This window comes from Dipodomys merriami, unplaced genomic scaffold, assembly GCF_024711535.1.
Source record: "Dipodomys merriami isolate MVZ:Mamm:240054 unplaced genomic scaffold, mDipMer1.0.p SCAF_29, whole genome shotgun sequence".
Classification (NCBI taxonomy): Eukaryota; Metazoa; Chordata; class Mammalia; order Rodentia; family Heteromyidae; genus Dipodomys; species Dipodomys merriami.
This window is the reverse complement of record NW_027204381.1, coordinates 20202151-20216099: the sequence shown is the minus strand read 5'-3', so window position 1 is coordinate 20216099 and position 13949 is coordinate 20202151. Positions and strand designations below refer to the sequence as shown.

The 13949-nt window shown below is 49.0% G+C and overlaps 1 protein-coding gene across 4 annotated transcripts; it reads right to left on the bottom strand.

The window, feature by feature from the left end:
* Nucleotides 1-546: 546 nt before the first annotated feature.
* LOC138839007 (histone H4 transcription factor) lies at nucleotides 547-13821 on the bottom strand. Of its 4 annotated transcripts, none has more exons than XM_070038650.1 (10): nucleotides 13750-13821; nucleotides 9930-10295; nucleotides 5556-5785; nucleotides 4961-5072; nucleotides 4641-4793; nucleotides 4109-4186; nucleotides 3891-4011; nucleotides 3671-3809; nucleotides 3473-3597; nucleotides 547-1604 (listed from the first exon to the last, which is right to left on the bottom strand). In XM_070038650.1, the coding sequence occupies exons 2-10, from the start codon at nucleotides 10108-10110 to the stop codon at nucleotides 1187-1189; spliced, it is 1557 nt and encodes a 518-aa protein (XP_069894751.1). In that variant the 5' UTR covers nucleotides 10111-10295; nucleotides 13750-13821; the 3' UTR covers nucleotides 547-1186. The 4 variants fall into 4 exon arrangements, with proteins under 4 accessions (XP_069894751.1, XP_069894753.1, XP_069894752.1 ...); XM_070038652.1 differs by having other exon boundaries at nucleotides 9930-10120; nucleotides 13750-13792; XM_070038651.1 differs by lacking the exon at nucleotides 13750-13821 and adding an exon at nucleotides 13110-13282.
* Between the last annotated feature and the right edge of the window lie 128 nt (nucleotides 13822-13949).

Below are 13949 nucleotides of genomic sequence, written 5' to 3'. Positions count from 1 at the left end.
CACCCAGCTAGGACACACTATTTTCTAACTTAATTCTTCGGCTGAGTACCTGACATTCCCTGGAAGACATCTCAATACAGACCCTCCATCCAGCTTCTTTTGCAGATCCATAGTCTCACACAAAAGGTACAAGGTTCTATCAGAACTAAGGGCACAGCTTCTATTGAGTCCTATTATTTACTCATAACTAAGGGCCTAGAAGAGCTTCTGAACAAATTATAAAAATTGTACTCATGCTGGGCACTGGTGGCTCACGCTTATAGTCCTAGCTACTCACTGAGGATCACAGTTCAAAGTCAGCCCAGGCAGGAAAGACCATGAGACTCTTATCTCCAATAAACCACCAGAAAACCAGAAATGGCGTTGTGGCTCAAGTGGTAGAGGGCTAGCCTTGATCTGAAGAGCTGAGGGTCAGCGCCCAGGCCCAGAGTTGAAGCCCCAGGACTGACCAAAAAAAAAAAAAAAGTACTCATTACTTGACTTATGGAATTGTAGAACACCCCATTAGCAATAGTTATATAAATAAAAATAGAGAAGATCCAGTAAATGAGTAGCACGTGGCAGTCTAACTACCTCAGTCGTTAGAAAGGTAAGAGGGCTAATTATCCATCCTGCTCGGCAGCCTTGTTACCTACCTGCCTCTAAACTTAAGGAAGAAACAGCCCAACTGATTCTTTTATTACCAAACACAACAGTCACACATATACTCACTTCCAATCCTGTCCCTGAGGATAGTCACAAACGTCCAAGAACCCTTAAGAGAGAAATGGCTGCATGATTCTTAATGCCTTCGCTGGTGGGGAGGAAAGTGTCCTTGCAGGACGAATCATGCATCATCCTTAAACGTACAGACCCCCGCAAAGAAGAGAATGGATGCAAGTTGATATAGGACTTAATTGTTGTTTAGCATGTCAAGGGGATTATGGGTAAGAACACACACATCCACAATCCCCTCAAAGAATCTGAAGGCTTCAGGATCTCCACAAAAATGCAGTGTGGAAAAAAAGGGGGGGAAGGAACCCCTCAGAGTTTTCAGACTGATGCAAGCCTGGGCCGGGGAGACCACGCTGCTCTCAGCACCCCTTCTAGAGTCATCATTTGGCAAGGGCAGTTCCCCCAGGGGCACTGCCTTCTGCCTGGCTCAAACCCCAAGGCCTGGGGTAGGAACAACTGGGCTCCGCAGCCTTCACAAGGTCTGGAGCTCTGGCTCCTCAGGTATTCCTTGAAGAGTCTCCAGGATGCCTTCTGCAGGTGGCTCAGAGGCGGGTGGGGGCTCTCCCGGGGCTTCAGACAGCACATAGTAGACAATCTCTCGCTGGCCTTGGGCACTGGTCTGATTCACCATATGAATGACAGGGCTGGGGTTGTCTTGAGAGGTTGAATGGGCTGTCCCCTTGACACCCCCATTCTCCTCTTCCGTCTCTTCCTTAAGTCCTGACTCCCCTAGCACGGTCTCTAGAATGATGCCCTGCAGGCTGCTCTCATTCAGTGTCTCTTCTAGGTCTGATTCCTCTTGGGGCTGGCGCAGCAGCTGCTGCGTCAGCTCCACACTCTCATAGCGAACCAGCTGCAGCCTCATGTAGCCATCTTCATGTTCCTTATATCTGGTGGAGGGGAAGCACAGGGCAGTAAATGGGTAGGAAGATGCAGAAATCAGCTAGAGATGAGTGAGTCAAGAGACAAAAATGGCCAGGTGCCAGTGTTCACACTGGTCATCATAGCTATTTATGAGGCTGAGATCTGAGGATTGAGGTTTGAAGCAAGTTTGGGTAGGAAAGCTCACAACTTTTTTTTTTTTTTTTTTTGTTGGTCATGGGGCTTGAACTCTGGGCCTTGGCGCTGTCCCTGGGCTCTTCAGCTCAAGCCGAGCGCTCTACCACTTGAGCCACAGCGCCACTTCTGGCTTTTTTCTTTCTGCTTATGTGGTGCTGAGGAATCGAACCCAGGGCCTCGAGCATGCAAGGCAAGTGCTCTACCACTGAGCCACCTTCCCAGCCCATCGGCTTCTTTTTTTTTTAGTTGGTGTCAGTATAGGACTTGAAGTCAGGGCCTGGGGATTGTCCCTTAGCTTTTTTGCTCAATGCTAGAGCTCTACCACTTACGTCACAGCTCCAGCCAGGCGCCAGTGGCTCAAGCCTGTAATCCTAGCTACTAGGAGGCTGAGATCTGAGGATCACTGTTCAAAGCCAGCCCAGGCAGATAAGTCCTTGAGACTCTTACCTCCAATAAACCAGAAATCTTTTTTTTTTTTTTGGGTCCGGTTGGGTCCGGTTGTTCAGGCCCCACAACCGGACTCAAAAAAAAAAAAAAATTAGCCGAGCTCGGTGGCTCATGCCTGTAATCCTAGCTACTCAGGAGGCTGAGATCTGAGGGTCGAGGTTCAAAGCCAGCCCGGACAGGAAACTCCATGAGACTCTTATCTCCAATAAACCACTAGAAAACTGGAAGTGGCACTATGGCTCAAGCGGAAGAGCACTCGCCTTGAGCTGAAGAGCTGAGGGACAGCGCCTAAGCCCAGAGTTCAAGCCCCATGACCGACAAAAAAAGAGAGAGAGAGATGGACATTGGGTGGCTTACATTGTAATCCTAGTTATTCAGGAGGCTGAGATCTAAAGATTGCAATTTGAAGCCGGCCCAGGCAGAAAAGTGCGTGAGGTTTCAATAAATTACTCAGGAAAAGCCAGGAGTGGTGTTGTGACTCAAGTGGTAGAACACTAGCCTTGAGCAAAAGAATCTCAGGGCAGGCCCAGAATTCAAGCCCCAGAACTAGCAAAAGAGAGAGAGAAAAAGAAAGATAAATAGATGGTAGATGGTAGAAGTCCTGGAATTCAATATAAGATGACTGAAGCAAAAAAAGGTCTCTACTGGAGAATATAGAAAACAAAAGGGAAGAGCATTACTGAAAATGGAAAAGTCTGTGCAGAAACCCAACCTAGAAGAGAGAAAGACTTTAAGGGAAGACCATAGAACTGAGGGTCAGGATCTCTGGGGCTCTAGTTTCTAGTTCCAGCTACAAAACTTCCGCCACCAACTTATTGGGTCTACATGTGGCTTGGATTAAAAAAATAAAAATAAAAACAATCTTTGCCCCATCATTATTCTCTGGTTGAGCCTCAATAGAGATGGTGAGCAGCAAGCTACGAAAAAATTCAAGGTTCTTTACTAATTGAAAAGGCAAGAGAAAAGCCTGAAGCTGTGGCTTACACATGTAATCCTAGCTACTTAGAAGGCTGAGATCTGAGGATTACATGACTTAAAGTCAGCCTCGGCTGAAGCCTGTGAGACTATCTCCAATTCAACAGGAAAAAAAACTAAACGGGAGGTGTGGCTCAAGTAGCAGAGGACCAGCTGTGGGCAGAAAAAACTGGGTAAGAGTATAAGGCACTCAGCGAAACCTCCAGTTCCCGCCCTCCCCAAACAGGCATGAGAAGAATGTGTGTGAATCTAGGGGGGTGTAAACTGAGAGACATACCGAAAACGGGGGTGCCCCGAGGGCCACTTGAACTGGTGCTTCTTGCGAAGGTGCACAGTGAGGTTGTTGCCGCGTGTGAAGCATTTGTCACACACGTGACATTTGTACCTTGGTTCTGAGTCTCCCTGGGGAGGGGAGGGAGAAGTGAGGTTCGTGCTTCTCCCCAGCGCCCCCCACGCGCCCTCCAGCCCCACTCACTTCATGCACTTTGCGATAATGGGACTTGATAGAGCTGAGCGAGCGAGCACTGAAATCGCAATTCTCAAAGTCACATCTGTAGGCCGACTCCTTGCTATGGGTGTCCAGATGCTTCCGGAGGTCAATCAGATTCTTGCAGCTGTGGGAAGAGGTCAGGAGGAGTGGAGGGCATGGGGACCCTGGAACATGAGCCTTGTTTTCTGGCCCCAGCATCCCTTACCTGTAGTCACAACAATCACATTTAAAGGGCCGGTCCTCACTGTGACGGAAGCGCATGTGGTTGCGGAGGGAGGACGGCAGTGGGCAGGTCATGTCACACAGAGGGCACTTGTAGTGATTCACTATGAGTGGAGAGAAGGCTGTGACCTCAGGACTCACTCAGAACCTTGTGGGGCGGGCAGGGAGGCTGTGGGAAGGGAGGCTGGGAAGGCTACTAACCGTGGTTGCGCATGTGGTCCCGTAGCAGCCGCTCGGTGGCAAATCTCTTTGAACAGTGGGAGCACTGGAAACGCTGCTCTGGGGCAGGGTGGGTGGAAGGAAAGGGGGACTGTAGAGACAGTGGACAAACACAGCGAAGATAGGGAACCACCCCAGGCAGAAGGGAACCACCCCAGGACCAAAGGGAGCTTAGGAAGCTATGGATGGGATTTGGAGTCAAGAATCTGAATTAGAAGCCCGACTTGATCACTTACTATCTGTGTGATCTCAGGTAAGTGATTTAACCTCTCTGAGCCTCAGTTTCCTCATCTGCAAAAAGGGGGATAAGAAGCCTACCTCATGGGGTTGTTGTGAGAATTTCAAGGTAACTGATTTAGCACACAAGCAGTGCTGAACAGCAATGTCTGTGAATAGGCTGGGAAGTGCCTGAGCCCGAAAGCGGGAGGGAGCAAAGTGGCCACCCCCAGGGAACATGCCCCCAACCTCACTCCAGCAGGATACCTGCACCCAGCCCTTCCCTCCACAAGCTTACGATCCAATGAGGTCTGGCGACGGATGTGATCTAGGAACTTGGTGTTGTTGGCAAACATGCCCCCGCAAGTGGGGCAGGCGACCACCTTCTCCTGGGTGTGGCTGCGCAGGTGCTCGCGGAGCTTACAGCGGTCCTTGAAGGTGCAGGTACAGTCTGGGGAGAAAGGCCTGGTCAGACCCCAGCACAAACCCTGAGCAGGCTCTGGAACCCGGGTCAGACAACAGCCAACCTTGTCCTGTTCTTCAGGACTGGTCCCATCCCTTCCCCCGCCTTCTCACCCCTACACTATCAACCAGACACCAGAGAGGGAAGGGCCCTACCTTTCCAGCCACACAGCACCACATGGTTGTCCTTGCCGACCGCTTGGTATTCACAGCATAGGCTGTGTGCTTCCACGTGCCGATAGAACCACTCGGGGTTGTCGAAGGAGCTCTGTGCCAGGGCAACTTGGGGTGAGGACTGAGGGTGTGAGGAGGGACTCATCCCTATGTGCCCAAAGGGGGGGGTCTCAGTTCTTTCCCAAATTAACGTGGTAGGGATGGGGAAGTTTCAGGAAAGGAGTTAACTAAGAAACGGAAGGGGGGGCTGGGAAGTTGGCTCAGTGGTAGAGCACTTGCCTTGCATGCCTGAGGCACTGGGTTCGATTCCTCAGCACCACATAAGCAAAAAGAAAAAAGCCGGAAGTGGCGCTGTGGCTCAAGTGGTAGAGCACTAGCCTTGAACTGAAGAGCTGAGGGACAGTGCTCAGGCCCAGAGTTCAGGCCCCACAACCGGACCAAAAAAAAAAAAAAAAAAAAAAGAAACGGAAGGGGGACACTAGCAGGAGTCTTGGATACAAGGCACTCCAGGAAGAGTGAAGGTGCCTTAAGATTCCCAGTTCCCGTCCAACCCCTATTTCTGGCATTATCTGCTGACCTCACAATGTTCCCACAGACACAGGAAGTGGTCAGGGATGTCAGGGATGATGTTCCGGCTCTGGAAGTCCAGGATGCAGGGGCTGAGGTCAGCCTGGCTTTGCAGGGCCTGCAGCCCCCACTGTTTCAGCTTGGTGTGGTAGCAGTGGAAGTAGACATGGCGGATGAGGTCAGCAGAACTGTCCATAGAGCAAAAGCCACATTCCTGCCACAGGCAGGAGAATTCTTCTTCTGTAGAAAGAGGTTTAGAAGGAAGAATGTGATACTTCCCAAGGCTCAGCTCATCTTCCATTTGAGGGATTTAACAGCACTCGGACCAAGTTACCCAGAGTTCATTTAGCAAATACCAGGATTTAATGACCACCTATTGTGTATCAGGTATGGGATATAACTAAATAGTCCCAACCTTTGCCCTCACATCACTTTCAGTCAGGAAAAAAGTACATTCATCAAATACATCTATAAATAAGAAACTCCAACTAGGGGCTGGGAAGGTAGTGGTAGAGCTCAGTGGTAGAGCACTTGCCTTGCATGCCTGAGGCCCTGGGTTCGATTCCTCAGCACCACATAAGCAAAAAGAAAAAAGCCAGAAGTGGCGCTGTGGCTCAAGTGGTAGAGCGCTAGCCTTGAGCTGAAGAGCTGAGGGATAGCGCCCAGGCCCAGAGTTCAGGCCTCACGACCGGACCCCAAAAAAAAAAAAAGAAACTCCAACTAGTGCTAAGTGCTATGGGGATGGAGGGGAGACATGGTATCATAAACTAAACACAAGTAATTTGATGTGGACAAAGATGATTTAGACAAAGGTATTTTGCAAGTGGTTCCACACATCATCGAGACCTCAAGGAAGAGCAGAGACGTGGTCTAAGCTGAGGTAACAATAGTGAGTGTAAGGCCTTTGCCAGAGACCCAGAAATGGCAGGTGTCCCTCGCATACACAACCTGTGTTCAGTTTCTGCAGGAACCTGAGGAAGAGGCAGCCTCTCAACCTCAGAAATCTGCAGGATTCCTTTCTTTACTGCTGTCCATGAGCCTTCTTCCAGCAAGGACCTGCCAGCTATTCCAACCTACTTCCTACTTCTCTAGCATCTCTAAGCACCAGCTTTCAATGTTTAACAGGAATCTGCTTGTTAGTAGTAGGGCGGGGGGGGGGGCCCACAGGCTGGGAAGGTGGCTCAGTGGTAGAGTGCTTGTCTTGCATGCAGAGCGGGTTCAATCCTCAGTACCACATAAGCAGAAAAAAGCCGGAAGTGGTGCTGTGGCTCCAGTGGTACAGTGCTAGGCTTAAGCCGAAGAGCTCAGGGACAGCACCCAGGCCTAAAGTTCAAGCCCCACAACCAACAAAGAAATAAATAAAATAAAAAGTAGTGTGGTAGAGCTGGGTACCAGTGGCTATCTCCTGTAATCCTAGCTACTCTGGAGGCTGAGATCTGAGGATCACAGTTTAAAGCCAGCCAGGGCAGGAAAAGTCCATGAGACTCATTTTCAGAAAACAGGAAGTGGCACTGTAGCTCAACTGGTAGGGAGTTCACCTTTTTTTTTTTTTTTTGGTCAGTTGTGGGGCCTGAACTCTGGGCCTGGGCGCTGTCCCTCAGCTCTTCAGCTCAAGGCTAGTGCTCTACCACTTGAGCCACAGCACCACTTCCAGCTTTCTCTGCTTATGTGGTGCTGATAAATCAAACCCAGGGCCTCTGCATGCAAGACAAGCGCTCTACCACTGAGCCACCTTCCCAGCCCCAAGATGCTCACCTTGAGCTCAAGACTCAGGGACAGGGCCCAGGCCCAGAGTTCAAACACCACAACCGATTAAAAAAAAAAACAAAACAACCGTGTGGCAAATAAATTAATCCCCAAATTTCATTTTTTTCATTTTTGTATAAATATTATCTGACTTTGAAACTGTCAGTTACAAGTTCATAGTCACTGAACTAAAAATTTGGGGTGTTGGAAAGACAACGGCCCCATTTTTCTTTTTTCTTTTGCCAGTTCTGGGGCTTGAACTCAGGGCCTGGGCAGTGTCCCTGAGCTTCTTTTTGTTTGTTTTTGTTTTTTTGTTTTATGTTGGTTGTGAGCCCTGAAGTCTGGGCCTTGGTGCTGTTCCTCAGCTCTTCAGCTCATGGCTAGCGCTCTACCACTTGAGCCACAGCATCACTTGTGGCTTTTTCTGCTTATGTGGTGCTGAGGAATCGAACCCAGGGCCTCATGTATGCAAGGCAAGCACTCTACCACTGAGCCACCTTCCCAGCCCTGTCCCTGAGCTTCTTTTGCTCAGGGCTAAGCACTCTACCACTGGAGCCACAGCACCACTTCCAGCTTTTTCTGTGGTACTGAAGAATCAAACCCAGGACTTGATGCATGCTAGGCAAGCACTCTACTACTAAGCCACATTACCATCCTCTACCCCCATTTTTCTATAGACTTTTATGTGTGCCAGTACTGGGGCTTAAACTCAGGGGCTTGTGTCTCTGCTTGGCTACTTTGCTTAAGAGCCATACCTTGGGCTGGGAAGGTGGCTCAGTGGTAGAGTGCTTGCCTTGCATCCATGAGGCCCTGGGTTCGATTCCTCAGCACCACATAACCAAAAAAAAGCTGGAAGTGGTGCTGTGGTTCAAGTGGTAGAGCATTAGCCTTGAGCTGAAGAGCTGAGGGGCAGTGCCCAGACCCAGAGTACAGGCACCATGACTGGCAAAAAAAAAAGAGCCATACCTTTTTTTTGCTAATTAGAGGTAAGTCTCTTGGATATATTTTGGCTGGCTTAGAACCACAACACTTAGATCACAGCTTCCTGAGAAGCTAGGATTCCAGCTATAAGCCACTAGTGCCTGACTTAGTAGAATTTTTTTTCTTTTTTTGTCAGTAGTGGGGCTTGAACTCTGGGCCTGGGTGCTGTCCCTCAGCTCTTCAGCTCAAGGCTAGCACTTGAGACACAGCATCACTTCCAGTTTTCCTAGTGGTTTATTGGAGATAAGCGTCTCATGGACTTTCCTTCCTGGGCTGGCTTTGAACTGCAATCCTCAGATCTCAGCCTCCTGGATAGCTAGGATTATAGGCGTGAGCCCCCAGCACCCAGCATTAGAATAATTTTTTTAAGCTGTGTTGTAACAGATTCATTAGTGAGTGGTGAGGTCTATTTAGGTAGACTTCACACATTCCTTTAAAAAAAAGGGGGGGGTGGCTGGGAAGGTGGCTCAGTGGTAGAGCGCTTGCCTTGCATGTGTGAGGCTCTGGGTTCAATTCCTCAACACCACATAAGCAGAAAAAGCTGGAAGTGGTGCTGTGGTTCAAGTGGTACAGTGTTAGCCTTGAGCTGAAGAACTGAGGGACAGCGCCCAAGCCCAGACTTCAGGCCCCACAACTGACAAAAAAAAAAAAAAAGTAATAAAACAGAATAATGAAGTGAGGCACGACGCAAGTGGCAGAGCCCTGCCTAGTAAACACAAGGTTCTGAGCTCAGCACACACAAAAAATTACAAGGTAAGCCGGCGCCAGTGGCTCACACCTGTAATCCTAGCAACTCAGGAGGCTGAGATCTGAGCATCGTGGTTCAAAGCCAGCCCGGGCAGGGCAAGAAAGTCCATGAGACTCTTATCTCCAATAAACCACTCAAAAACCGGAAGTGGCACTGTGGCTCAAGTGGTAGTGCACTCGCCTTGAGCTGAAGAGCGTAGGGACAGCGCCCAAGCCCAGAGTTCAAGCCCCACTACCGACCAAAAAGATAAATAAATAAAATAAAATAAAAAGTAATGTCTTTTTTTTTTTTTTAATGCCAGTCCTGGGGCTTAACCTCAGAGCCTGGGCACTGTCCCTGAGCCTCTTTGTGCTCAAGACTTGCGCTCTACCACTTGAGCCACAGCACCACTTTCTGGCTTTTTCTGCTTATGTGGTACTGAGGAATTGAACCCAGGGCTTCATGCAAGCACTCTACCACTAGGCCACATTCCCAACCCAGTAATTGTCTTTTGTTGGTCATTATTCTTAATTCTCTACAAATGAGTTTACAATGTTTTGTATTTTCCTTTTTTGTGTGCAGGTCCTAGGACTTGAACTCAGAATCTAGGCACTGTCCATGAGCTTTTGTGCACAAGGTTAGCACTCTACCACTAGAGCCACAGCTCCACTTCCTGATTTTTTTTGATTGTTAATTGGAGCTTGGCCTCAAACTGCAATCCTTAGATCTCAGCCTCCTGAGTAGTTAAGATTACAGTCATGAGTCACCAGCACCCAGATGACTTTACGATGTTTGCTGCTAAACAAAGCAAAATGAGGAAAATAAACTATTACAACACTAGCTGGCTGCCTTTTTCCTCTAGGTAAAGGGAAGTCAGATTTTTCCACCTGCCCTTGAACTCTTTCCCCTTGCTGCGTCCTTTTCCCTTACCAAGTAGGTCACTGTCATCCTCCTCTCCCTCCTCCTCTCTGGAAGCATGCATGTGCTGCTGCAGGTGCTGAGTGACGTGCTCAAAGAACTCCTCCATGGCTGAGCACACGAAGGAACAGGACCCCCACTCACACTGGAGCCCCAGGTTCTCCTTCCGGGGTCCTTTTCCAGGGGGTGACATGGCCTTTACCCTAAGCAGAATGGGAAGAAATCCACAGCTGCAAGGATTCCACGCCCTGACCACGAGGAGCAAACAGCTGGGTGGGCAGGCTGTGAGGATGAGTGGTGGTTTGCCAGTGACCCTGTGTTTTCTTCAGTAAGAATGGAGCAGTGGCTCCTTACCCCCTTGGGAGCTGTCTGGTGTTGCTGGGAAGAGAAAAGAAAAATATGAGTAAACACATGCCAGACAATGAGCTGTACACTTTAACAGACATTTTCCCATGAAGCTTCCTTATAATCTGCCAAGAAACATTTATTCCTAAGGGACAAAGACCATTGTTCAGGTCCAAAGAGAAGACTCTGGAGCAGGACCAAAGTTAAAAATCAAACTTCACCTTCTACCACAAATGAGCAAGCACAAGTATGATCTTGGCCAAAAACATTAGTTTTGCTCTAACTGTTTATTTATTTGTCGGTCATGGGGCTTGAACTCTGGGCCTGTGCACTGTCCCTCAGCTCTTCAGCTCAAGGCTAGCACTCTACCACTTGAGCCATAGTACCACTTTCGGTTTTCTGGTGGTTTATTGGAAATAAGAGTCTCATGGACTTTCCTGCTCAAGACTTTCCTGAACAGTGATCCTCAGATCTCAGCCTTCTGGGTAGTTAGGATTCCAGGCGTGAGCCACTGGCACCCAGCTTTTTACACTTAGTATATTGCTAGGTACCATGTTAATCATTTTATTCATTGAGTCATTTAATTGGCAACACTCCTCTCTGATGTAGACACTATCTTTAGCCTCATTTATTGTTAAGGATCTGGGACTAGGAGAGGTGAACTGTGTGCCCAAGTCCACATATTAGCTGACTCCAAAGTTCATATTCTTTCTACTTGATGCAACCTAGACATGTGGGGACTCAGAAGCTCCCTAATCATTGAATTATGTCATTAGGTCTCATGTCAGATTTTCAAAGTGCCACACAATCCTTGTTTGGCCTATCAAATCCTCGATTTCAACATGTTTAAAATGTAGATTCCATTTGAATATAAAAGGCACATGTCTTAATTATTTTGCACCTTGGGTGTCTATACAGTGCTGTGTATGCTTAAGAAAGTAATAAATAGCCAAGCACTAATGGCTCACATCTACAATCTTAGTTACTCAGATCTTTTTTTTTTTTTTTTGGTCAGTCATGGGGCTTGAACTCTGGGCTTGGGCGTTGTCCCTAAGCTCTTCAGTTCAAGGCGAGCACTCTACTGCTTGAGCCACAGTGCCACTTCCGATTTTCTGGTAGTTTATTGGAGATAGGAGTCTGACGGACTTTCCTTGCCCGGGCTGGCTTTGAACCGCGATCCTCAGATCTCAGCCTCCTCAGTAGCTAGGATTACAGGCGAGAGCCACCGGCGCCCGGCTGTAGTTACTCAGATCTTAAGATTGGGGTTCAGACCCAGCCTGAGTTTAAGAGAAAAGTCTGTCTCTTCCAAAATAACCAGCAAAAAAAACAAACAACAACAACAAAAAAAAACAGGGCTGAAGTATTGCTCGAGTGGTAGAGCACCACAAAGAAACCAAGTGCAAAGCCAACTTCAAACCCCAGTATGGGAAAAAAGTGGATTCGCTCTACTAACTAGCTATTATATACCAAGCATTATTCTAGGTATTTTACAAATATAAAAACTGCAACCCTACTGAAGTACAATTATTATCCAGCTTTACAGAAAAGGAAAGAAATGGGCCTGGGTAGGTTAAGGAATTTACTCGTCATTAAGTTGGAAGTGATGGAGTGTACACAGAGCCAAGGAGGTTGGTTTTACTACCTGGCACACATTTTATTAAGTAGTTATTTTGTCAGTTTTCCACAGTGAAGCTGCAAGCTCTAGAAAGCCTGGCCTGTATCCTCTTTAGTTCTATCTGCAAAACCAAACTGAAAGTTATTATGTTTTCTGTTGTTTTGTTTTCATTTGGTGTTTGATACTGGGGCTTGAATTTTGGGCCTCACATTCTCACTTGGCCTTTTTCACCCAAGGTTCTACCATTGGAGCCCCAACTCCACTTCCAGCTTTTAGCTGGTTAATTGGAGATAACAGTCTGACAGACTTTCCTGCCTGGGCTGGCTTCAAACTGGGATTCTCAGATCTTAGCCCCTCTTTTTTTTTTTTTTTTTTTTGGGGGGGGGGGGTCCGTTGTGGGGCTTGAACTCTGGGCTTGGGCGCTGTCCCTGCACTCACTCTTCAGCTCAAGATGAGCGCTCTACAGCTTGGGCCAATAAGCCACTTCCAGTTTTCTAGTAGTTAACTGAAGGTAAGAGTCTCATGGACTTTCCTGCCCAGGCTGGCTTTAAACCGTGATCCTCACATCTCAGCTTCCTGAGTAGCTAGGATTACAGGCGAGCCACCAGCGCCCGGCAGATCTTAAGCCTCTTGAGCAACTAGGATTGCAGATATGAGCTGTCAGTGCCCAGCTCTTTTATTTCTTGAGACTGGGTTATGCTTTGTAACTTTTACCTTATACTCACAATCTGCCTCGGCATCCTAAGCACTGGGTCTACAGGCAAATATTTCCTGTTTTTCAGTGCTGAGAACCAAACCCAAGGCCTCTTACAGAATAGGCAGGTGCTCCACCATGGAGCAGAGCGACACCCTACCCCCGCCCCCAGCCCTCTTGCCAACTTCTTTTCATGTTTAAGAAAGCCCATAAATAACTACCTTATACAAATCATACAGCTTCTCTGAACTTTTGTGAACTGTAAAATAGGACACTAATATTACAGCCATGGGTGTTGGCTTCAACAGATCTAATTACAAAGCTCCCACATTTACTAACACGACCTTAGGCGAAATTACTTGGGCCTGTTTCCCATGGAACACAGGAAGACTTAGACCCATTTCACTGACTTAACTACTTCAGACATCGGCAGCGTTAGGCCTAAGTATCTCCTCTTCGGAAGGTAAGATGATCTGTGAGATTTAAGCACCAATTCTGAAAGTTTAAAAAAAAAAAAAAGCTAACAAAGAAAGAATACCTTCACATTAACACCCAGCGAATTCCTTAACATTCCTCTTCGGGGCTCACAGTAAAAGCGCCAGAAACAAATGCATTCCTCACAAGAGAGTACACACCGTGTGGAAGGGCACCCAGTGAACCCTGAATGGAACCCCGGGAGGGGGAGGGGGCCCACGTCCAAGCCCTCCCCCAAGGGCTCACAACGTGACTGAAAAGAGAAACGACGGTGACGTGGGAAGACCTCGATCAAAACAAAGCGCCCGCCGGGGATGACGACTCCAGCCAGCCCCAGGCCCTGGGTTCAAACCCCAGCACCACCACAAACAACAAAGCCCGAGAGAGATCAGACAACAGAAATCCCCGTGGGCGGCCACGTCGGAAGGCTCGCCCTCGGCCCGGGCCCGGCCTCGGAGCCCGGAGAAATGAACTCCCAGGCCTGGGACGGTCCCGGAGGGCGAAGCCCGGCCGGCTTCCCGGCTTCCTCCCCGGCGCGGCCTGGCTGTGAACGCGCCCCGGCCACCGCGAGGGCCCCCGAGGAGCAAGTAGGGGCAGTGGAGTCAGGAAGGGGACCGCGGCCAAGGCCCGCGCGGCGGAGCTGCAACACCAAACTCGGGAAGAGTCTGGCTCCCCGCGTGCCCCCGCAGCGAGCACCAACTTACCCCGCGTCAGCGCCCGGGAGCCCCGCTCTCCACCCACCCCAGACCTTCCACCAGAAGGACGCTTGAGCGACAGTCAGCGCCAGCCAATCGCTGCTCCCGGTCCGACTGTCAGCCAATGGCAGGTCGCGTCTGGCAGAACCCGTGAGTACCAAAACACGGAAGGGGCGGGAACGGTGGGCGGGGCTCGGCATGCCCGGCGG

Excerpts from the sequence above, each read along its gene's own strand:
- LOC138839007 (XM_070038650.1), bottom strand. The coding sequence starts at position 10,110 with ATGTCACCCCCTGGAAAAGGACCCCGGAAGGAGAACCTGGGGCTCCAG. Across the intron at positions 4,012-4,108 it reads GGACCACATGCGCAACCACG|TGAATCACTACAAGTGCCCT; the intron begins GTTAGTAGCCTT and ends CTCCACTCATAG. Across the intron at positions 3,598-3,670 it reads ATTATCGCAAAGTGCATGAA|GGAGACTCAGAACCAAGGTA; the intron begins GTGAGTGGGGCT and ends TCCCCTCCCCAG.